The sequence below is a fragment of the Frankliniella occidentalis genome, unplaced genomic scaffold (genome assembly GCF_000697945.3).
Source record: "Frankliniella occidentalis isolate FOCC.00 unplaced genomic scaffold, Focc_3.1 Scaffold33, whole genome shotgun sequence".
Lineage (NCBI taxonomy): Eukaryota > Metazoa > Arthropoda > Insecta > Thysanoptera > Thripidae > Frankliniella > Frankliniella occidentalis.
In genome coordinates, this window is record NW_026267163.1 from 1,714,694 (window position 1) to 1,723,095 (window position 8,402).

The 8,402-nt window shown below is 52.2% G+C and overlaps 3 protein-coding genes across 3 annotated transcripts in view; 1 reads left to right on the forward strand and 2 right to left on the reverse strand.

Moving 5' to 3' along the window:
* Positions 1-8,402, forward strand: part of LOC113212278 (pneumococcal serine-rich repeat protein) — a 154,779-nt gene that overhangs the window by 58,009 nt on the left and 88,368 nt on the right. The window lies entirely within an intron of this gene.
* Positions 812-1,612, reverse strand: LOC113212282 (uncharacterized). Its single transcript, XM_026430908.2, has 3 exons — positions 1,457-1,612; positions 1,252-1,287; positions 812-1,134 (listed from the first exon to the last, which is right to left on the reverse strand). The coding sequence occupies exons 1-3, from the start codon at positions 1,502-1,504 to the stop codon at positions 874-876; spliced, it is 345 nt and encodes a 114-aa protein (XP_026286693.1). The 5' UTR covers positions 1,505-1,612; the 3' UTR covers positions 812-873.
* Positions 4,935-5,740, reverse strand: LOC113212279 (uncharacterized). The gene is made up of 3 exons (XM_026430906.2): positions 5,578-5,740; positions 5,377-5,424; positions 4,935-5,287 (listed from the first exon to the last, which is right to left on the reverse strand). The coding sequence occupies exons 1-3, from the start codon at positions 5,623-5,625 to the stop codon at positions 5,012-5,014; spliced, it is 372 nt and encodes a 123-aa protein (XP_026286691.2). The 5' UTR covers positions 5,626-5,740; the 3' UTR covers positions 4,935-5,011.

Below are 8,402 nucleotides of genomic sequence, written 5' to 3' on the forward strand. Positions count from 1 at the left end.
CCCTCCCTACCCTCCGCCCTCCTTTGCTGCGGCCTCTTTTCTCGCTTAGTGGTTCCGGTGCGGAGCCCGGGCGCGAGAGAGTTCAAACATTTGCGCGCGGACGGCAAATATTCGCAAATATTTGCCCTCTCATTAAAACTGGTCGTCTCCCCCCCGCCCCTCTCCCTGTCTCTGTTGCCCAGCTCTCCTCCTGCCTCTCCGTTACGCTGGATCGACTGCGATCGACTCGGATGCCGACGGCGACGACTTGGGCGTTTTATTCCTCTCTCACTCCTCTTTCTGTCTCCACCCGAGTTCATTTTTTTTTTAGCAGCTGATACCTTAAACCTTTTGACTAAACATAAAGAATATACTTTAAGAAACTTTAAGCTGTCAGCTAGCTTTTACTCTCGGTAAGTACAGAGAACCAAGCGCAGACCAGAAAACAATTTCTTTGGCGCAGGGGGACCGAGTGAGTGAGTGAGTGAGTGAGTGCCTGAGTGGCTGAGTGTCGCGTCAGGCCCCTGCTCAACAATACTAGGGTCCCACCCACGGCCGCGGCTGCCGTCCGGTACGCTCCCTCCTCCCTCCCCTTTATAATAATGCCTGTCAAGACGATAAACGAGTAAAACATTTGAAATATGATGCAAAACCACCACAAATAAAAATCAAACTAGAAATATTAAAACACAGGTATACTATAGTATTAAATTAGTATCATCTGCTTTCAAGATAGATTCCTGATTTAGATTTTTGTACCGTTTTTGCCTTTTTTGGCAGGAACTGGGGTTTTCGACCGTTTTTAAGCTCATATTTGAAACTCATGCAAGAATGGGTTTTCTGATTTACTTTATACCGTTTATATTTAATTTTCACAATTGTGCAACATTGTGGTTAACAACAGACTCCGTTGTCGAGCGCTTTCTTGAGGCAGGCCGTGGCCGCGTCGCCCTGGAGGTAGTGCCTTTGAAGACAGCGGCCCAGCACTTCCGGGGCGCGTTGCAGGGAGCAGGATGAGTCTCTCTCCAGCGAGGAGGTGACTTCGTTGCCGCACACAAAGCCGGGGTTGAAGTACTGCTGAGAGGGGACGCTCCTACAGCAGATTTGAATTTGCTGCTTGAGGTAGCCGAGCGTCCTGCTGCTGCATGCGTTGAGCTACACAAAATTTCAGAAATTTTATTTGCAAGCTTTTAAATTTAACGAAAGCCACGGGAATGGTGACTTATACCAAAGGCAGCACTGATTAGAATTTCAAAAAAGTCATATACATACCTGTCTATTTTGCGGGCCAGCCACGGCGACGCTCAACTGTACAACAAAAATATAATGGCGTTTCAGAACGAAACAAAAAATGTTTCTTGCCACAACTTGGAAGGCGTTTACATTTTTACATGTAGTTTATTTTCTAGTCAGATAAGCATAATCTTATAGCAAAAATGTTTGCCACAGTTAGCTAGTTTTATGTCGAGGTACTTACACAGGCTAGCACGACTGCAGCGAAGAGAACGACGGTTTTGGTGGCCATTTCTGCTATGAGACAGTCAGGTTCTGATGTCTTTGGCAAGGGAACAGATGGTTTTATAAGCGGGTGTTCTTCTGACAATTATCGCTCACTCTGTCGCAAGAGCAGATTGGAAAACATCTCATGAGTACCCAGAAGCCTGAGATGCCACTCGATTGGGCTTCGTTGTTGCACAAGTGCTTCTCGTAGAAACATCGGCAAACAGTGAGATTACTGAACTGATTACGCTCGATCGAGGCGGGGAAATCACAGGAAACCACTCAGGTATTTCGTTGTATTTCCCGTGCCATTTCGTTATTTCGCTGCCATTTCGGAACATCTCGGGGTGTTTCGCGACTGTTTCACCACCTATTTCGCAACATTTCGCACACTGTTAGTAGATTTCGTAATTTTACGATAAAATTCCTCACGAACAGTTCGTATTCTGCTTTTACGAACAATGTTTGTCAAATCCAAAAATACGAACTGTTCGTAGGCAATGAACAAATTGTAAGTTCGTGTATAAAATTTAACAGTTGTTTGTTCGTTAATTGATAAAATCACCTACAGTGCATTTACTTCGTACAACTTAACATGTTTATCTTGGACGGGTGTGCGATCGATTGCAAATGATTTTCCCCTCGATTGTTACAATTTACTGTTGAAAGCATCTTCAGAATCTGCCCGGCTCCTGCTACACTTGACCAACAAACAACGACGCAATTGAGTACAGTCTTTATTTGTAGAGGCAGGGGCGCCGGAAGTGGGGGGCAGGGGGGGCCAAATGCCCCCCCTGAAACGGCTGCGGGCCCTTTCGGCCCGCGAAGCGGGCCCTCTCTTAGCCTGCGAAGCGGGCCCTGTAGGTGCTTTTGGGCCTCCGAAACGGGCCTGATCAACCGACAAGAGAAGCGAAAACTTGGAAAAGGGGCCCCGCGAAGCACTGGAGGTGCCCTTAGGCAGACCCCAGTGGACAAAAAAATGTCCAAGTCATGTCAAGTCAAGTCAATTCACAAATATGATGTCATTTTAACGACATTTGGAGTCAGAATGATGTCAAAATGACCTCAAATTGACTGAAAATGACGTCAAAATGACATCATATTTGTGAAATGACTTGACTTGACAGGACTTTGACTATATTTTGTCCAATAATGGGACAGTAAAAGCACTTAGAGATAAATTGCAATTTATTTGAAATATCATTTTGAACACAACTTTGCAAAAACCTGCATTTTGGTCATTTTTAAAAAGATAAACGCTTTGCGAAAAACCGGGCCCTTTTGGAAAAATCCGGGCCCTTTTGTTACTCCGCCCCCCCTGCAAAATCAACTTCCGGCGCCCCTGTGTAGAGGGACATCTAGTGTTTCACCTCTTCACCGTAAAAACAACGTCTCATTTTTTGAGGGAAAATGGAAAACTTTGAGGGCCTTCCATGTTTGAGGAAAACTCCTCAAAAAATAAGGAAAAACGCCTTATTTTTTGAGGAGACCTCAAAATCTGAGGAGCCTTCCTCAAACCAAGGGAGTTCCTCAAAGTTTTCCCTTTACCCTCAAAAAATGAGACATTGTTTTCACCGTGTTTATTTGGGTCCGACAGGGAGAATGGTAGTCATGCGGTGACAATTATTATTTACGGTGGTGCCACTGATACAGGTGCCTCCAGTGGCCGGCCAAAGAGAAGAGAGCAGGTTGTGCGTAGACCGGCGTAGACTGCACACCTACAAGTGGTTTTTCCCTTTTTCTTTAAGGGTTTGGGGTGAATGAATAAAGGTGGAAGAAAGGAACGCAGAGCCCAAGGGCTCTCAGACCGGCACCTCTGGTGTGCTGGCCCTCTCCTGGGTGGGTCGCTCTCGCCTTGCCCTAGGACGACGTCCTCCTCCTTCCTCTCCCTCCCTCCTTAGCCCTCATCAAAGCCATCTCTCTCTCCCCCATCGGTCCGATCAGCCGCAGCAGCAGGGCGCAACCCCTCCGGGTTGGGTCGGGTTGTGTTTATCGTCGTGAGGGGTGAGGCGGGGGGAGGGCGAGGGCCGGCCCATCTGCGGGGATAATAAGGCGGGGGTGAGAGGGTCATCTCTGGTCACTCTCTGTCTCCCGGGCGCAGCGCATGGGCGGCGCGCGGACAACAGAGCCGCGTCGTAAAGTTGAAACCGCGCGCGCTGGCTGCGCCACCCTCGGGCCAGGCGTGGCTGCAAATAAGGGGACGAGGGCGAATAACGCAGCAGAGGCCGATAAAAGGCAGAGCAGGAGGGCTAACGATTGCATTGTTTGGGCCGTGCGCAGGCACTAATGGGGCGCGCTGACCACGCACGGCCGAGCTCTGTGCATGCGTCATCAGAGAGAGAGAGAGAGGCGGCAGATGGCCCACGGGACTGACAGAGGAAAGGCTATGATGCAAGGCCTCTGGGGCGCGGTAGGGGGGCAGGGCGTGGAGGCCGGAAAGTCACACATACAAAGAGAAAGAGTTACTAGGAAACCCCCTTTTTGGCAGGACTTTCCCTCTATGTATTACCCGCGGGCTGGGAATTTCCCTGGACTGAAATAAGGGGGGTTTGGGGGATAGGATGGAGTCCTCGTCCAAGTGTGGAGGAAGTGGTAATTGAATTGGCGGGTCAGATCCGAAGGGAAGACCGTCGCGGAATGAATGTGTGTGGGGGAATTAAGATCTCATACTCTGCCCTGGTGTGTCCCCTTGCCCGCTAGCAGATTTAGGGGCTCCCAACCCCTCGGCTGCTCCCAGCGCCACCCTCCCCTCTCTGCCCTGCTCGGGTCGCCCTTAAGGGCTCATGATGGGTTCGGATTTGAAATTACGTCCCCAAGCGTCCCGGGGCCTGCATGGGCTGGGCGGGGCGCGCTGAGCCAGGGCAGCAGCCGCCCGGGACCCCGGTGCAATGTGCGCGTGGCTGGGCGTGGCGTGGACGAGGTGGCCAGGGCCGCTGGAGGCCACTCTAGACAATCAAGAAAAGACTTTTCAAGGCATCAACTTGACGCCTTTCGAAATCATTATTGGATTTCTAACTGTGTAGAATCATATTCGCTCGCACCCTCCGCACGCAGTACGAAAACCGAGAGTGTTGTCTTCTTTTCCAAAGGAGTTTCCTAACTCGTTGAATGATTTAATGCATTCACTACATTTTGACGGGCCAGAAATTATTTTTGAAAATCGTTCTGTGTGGTATTTTTGCTTGTGTGTACATATTAGCTTCGTTTTCACACTTGTGTTTCCTCCTCCTGTTGCAGGTGAGCTCCATCGCTGCAGGTCCAAGTGAGCAGAGTAGACTGACTGGACTTTACAGATCGTCGTTACGTCAGAAGGAAGTACGTCCTCGGTCAGGGCCGTGCAGCTACACGCTATCCGAATGAGAGAGAACTAGGCGTCGTGGTTGTATTTTGGGACAACGAAAGTAGTGCTAGTCTACTTTTTCAAAGGACGGGTCAGAAATGTATACACGTTCACGTTGACTGGTTTATAAGCTGAAAGTAGTTTATTGTTTTGGAAATAACAACCCGACGCAATTAATGCAGAATACAGTGGTCAGCAGCAGCTACCGTTGTCAATTGCACCCTGCAGGCAAGCCTGTGACGACGCTCCATCAAGGTAGTAGCTCTCAAGACACTCGCCCAGCAAGGCCGGAGCCTGCTCCAGTGAGCAGGAGTACCCGCCTCTTAGTGCGCTGCTGACATCGACTGCGCACGTCCAGCCTGGGTTGAAGTATTGCTGAGAGGGGACGTTTCTCGTGCAGAGTTGGATTTGCTGGCGAAGGTATTGGAGCGTCCTACCGTCGCAACCACCGTAGCCGTAAGCGTTGAGCTGTGAAGGATGAACAATACTCCTCTTTGTTGAATCGTTAGCAGTGGCACGTGTTAATACAGGAATGAAATGTTATGTTAAACGTTTACCTTCTCATGGTGGGCGGCGGCCTCGGGGGCTGCACAGGCGACGCCAAGCTGTAAAAAACAAATGTGTAACTTCAAATGCAAACAAATTTGATATCCTTTATCCAAACTTCCAAGTTAAATTGCTTGGTAGAAGAACGGCGCAAGCTGTTCCAAATCTACACAAAGGTGTCTCACTGATCGTTCTATGTTGCACTAACTCACACAGGCGACCGCAACTGCTGCGATGAGAAGAGTAAGTTTGGTAGCCATTGCTGCAAAGAGACGGTCAGTTCGCTAACTGCTGAATATTTCGACTTGAGCGAGCAGTTTTATACGTGTTAGTCAATTGCCACACTAGATAAAGAAGTTGGGGAGATGGAGCGTCAGCCCATTAAGGCGTCCCCGTCTCCAAACTCGGCTACCTGCTGCTTGGTGTACGTCGGCTCGCGCTCGGCTCTCCTCGGCTCTACTCGGCTTCAGCAGTCCGGGGTTGTCGAGTAAATGCGCTCCCCTCCACCTCCCCGCCGATCTGCGGTGACGCGCGTCATCACCGGAGCAGGCGGCCGGCCGGCCGCCTCCCCCGCCTCCCGAGCGCAGCTCGCCGGAGCCGGAGAGCGACTTGACGTACCGGCCCCGGGCCGCCTTCGGCTCTCGAGCCGAAGGCGGCCCGAGGTACACCAGGAGCCGAAGCAGCTCGACCGCAGGGTGCAATTTAGCGGGGACACGGGTCGCCTATGCTGGCCCACAGCGCGCTCCATCTCCTCCTGCTTTATCTAGTATTGCCACCTCAGTCGCCGAATTCCACAAGATTGAAATCTTAATACCTGGAAGTTGACAATGGAAGGTTCGGTATCGTGTTGAAGTACTCCTGAAACAAATGGCGTGAGTACTGATGTGGCCCTCATCTTCTGGCTCGAAATGAAAAGCTCATCTTGCCATTGAAATCTGCCGCCTGGCGCAAGAACGGCTTTTTACTTGTCTTATCTCTATCGACGCTAACTTTCCTCTGTTTCCCAAGACTCTTGTCGGATGTGTCGGCCTGGTGAGGTGCCGGAGCCGGCCCGCTGCTATGGGCGTGGCGATGCGGGCCAAGTGTGCCCCTCCGGCCGAAACGCACCCCTCACCCTCAGTCTATGAAATGAATCGTAAACATTCCCATTCAGCATAACGACGTTTATAGCTGCGCCTTGCGTGTCTCTTCTTTTCTGGAAACGGTGTAAAAAGAATGGGGGGAGGAGGCGACGTAGGAGGGTGCGTACGAGGGCGCGTTTGGTGTGTTTAACTGGAAAGTTGGTGTGTTTCGTATGTGTCATGATACACGTTCCTACCGGGTGTCCCGGCTCTTACATGCCAGTACGTTGGGTTGCCTATGCACTGGCTACAGGGGCTGCAGGTGCGGGGAGGTGGCAGAGGAGTGGGGGGAGCTGACACTCCTTCGCCTCTGCTGCCAGTGCATAGGCAACCCAACGTACTGGCATGTAAGAGCCGGGACACCCGGTACAAATCCTGGCGCTTGGATGCTTCTGTATTGATGGGGGAGGTCCTCGAAAGATTCAACAGTCCACTAATAAATTGATGTAATACTTGAGCATAACAACCAAACAATTGCGCGATTTTCGGTGCTCAACTTCTTTTCTTGAACAATTCCTTGTTTGGGCGCGCTCCGTGTTGGCAGTGTTCTACTGATAAGTTGTACTTGGACACAACTTGGATACTTGTTGCTTGATGTTGGAAGATTGGCGCAAACTAAAAACGAAATTTTTCATTGCAGCAGTCGTGGGACAAGCCCTTGGACTACGTTCGGATCAGTAGGACGTCAGGATATCTTGTCCCATTGCTGCAACAGCATGACTGCAGCACCCCTTTTCAGAGTTTTCCTTTCCGTGCGTTGCGCCGCCGCGCTGCCCTCCCCGCCCTCCAGACGGTGTCTGGCCGATGCTTGTGTACGCCCCCCGTTCCGTGTCAGGCCCCCGCTTGTCTCCATGCGACTGTCACTTAGGCCGTTCCGGCTCACTGGAATTGTGAAATTCTTTCGACGTAATTAGCCGCCGCCGCCCCGACCCGGCCAGGCCGACGCTGCGTGCGGGAAAGGGGAGGAGGCACTGTCGGAGGGGAAAAACGAGAAGTGTGAAATATATTTTTAAATGACAACTGTATACCCCCTTTCCCCCATTCCCTTTGCGACTCCCCCCTCTCTCCCTCTTTCTCTCTCCCTCTCTATTGCTCCCTCTCCCCCTCTCTCTCCCTCTCCCCCTTTCTCTTCCCCCTCTCCTCTCCCCTTTCTCCTGCCCCTCCCCACGGGCGCGTGCCCGACGGTGGTACCTGCGGACGGCTGCGCAGTGCTGCTCCAGGACCTGCTGCTCCTCTCCGTCACTGCCACGCCCCTGCAAAGATGCGCGTCCTTCTTTCATTTAATGGAACTGCAGAAAGGCGCGGCGGTGAGGAGGGAGAAAATAAATAAAGAATGCTGCTGATGTTTGCGAAGTAATTGCTCGTATTCCGTCTCTCTCGCTCTCGTCTGTGCTATGAATGCTCGCCTGGAGGTATGGAGGCTCGCGCTGCGAGAGGGTGGAGGATGGAGGCGAGGAGGGAGGCGCGGGGGGTCAGGAGGCAGGAGGCGCGCCCCCGCAGCTGCTGCCGCGGCTGCTGCGCGGGCTTGCGCGTCTGTCCGTCGGGTTGTCAGTTAGGCGCGGCGGCAGCGAGTACGCACAATATAGTTAACTAATTACAGTAAGGAGGGGGCGCTGCGGGGCGCTCGCTGGGGGACGCGCAGGAATGCCACGCCAGCAGCAGTAAGTGTGCCGTGGCGCCCCGCCTCGCCCCCCCCCCCCCCCCGTTTGGAAACGCGTCACGCTCGATTTTGTCGGGTAATTGTGTCATTTGCTTTCATCCCTTGCTGCTGCTGCTCGCGGCGGCCGCGGTGTCGTGCGAAGAAGGCGGCGCGATAGAGTCGCGGCGCCGCCGTGTGGTTACGGTTATGCAGGGGACGTATCATTGCGGGCGGACGATCTTCTCCAACTATCGTTATAGCGTATAGCCCCCCCCCC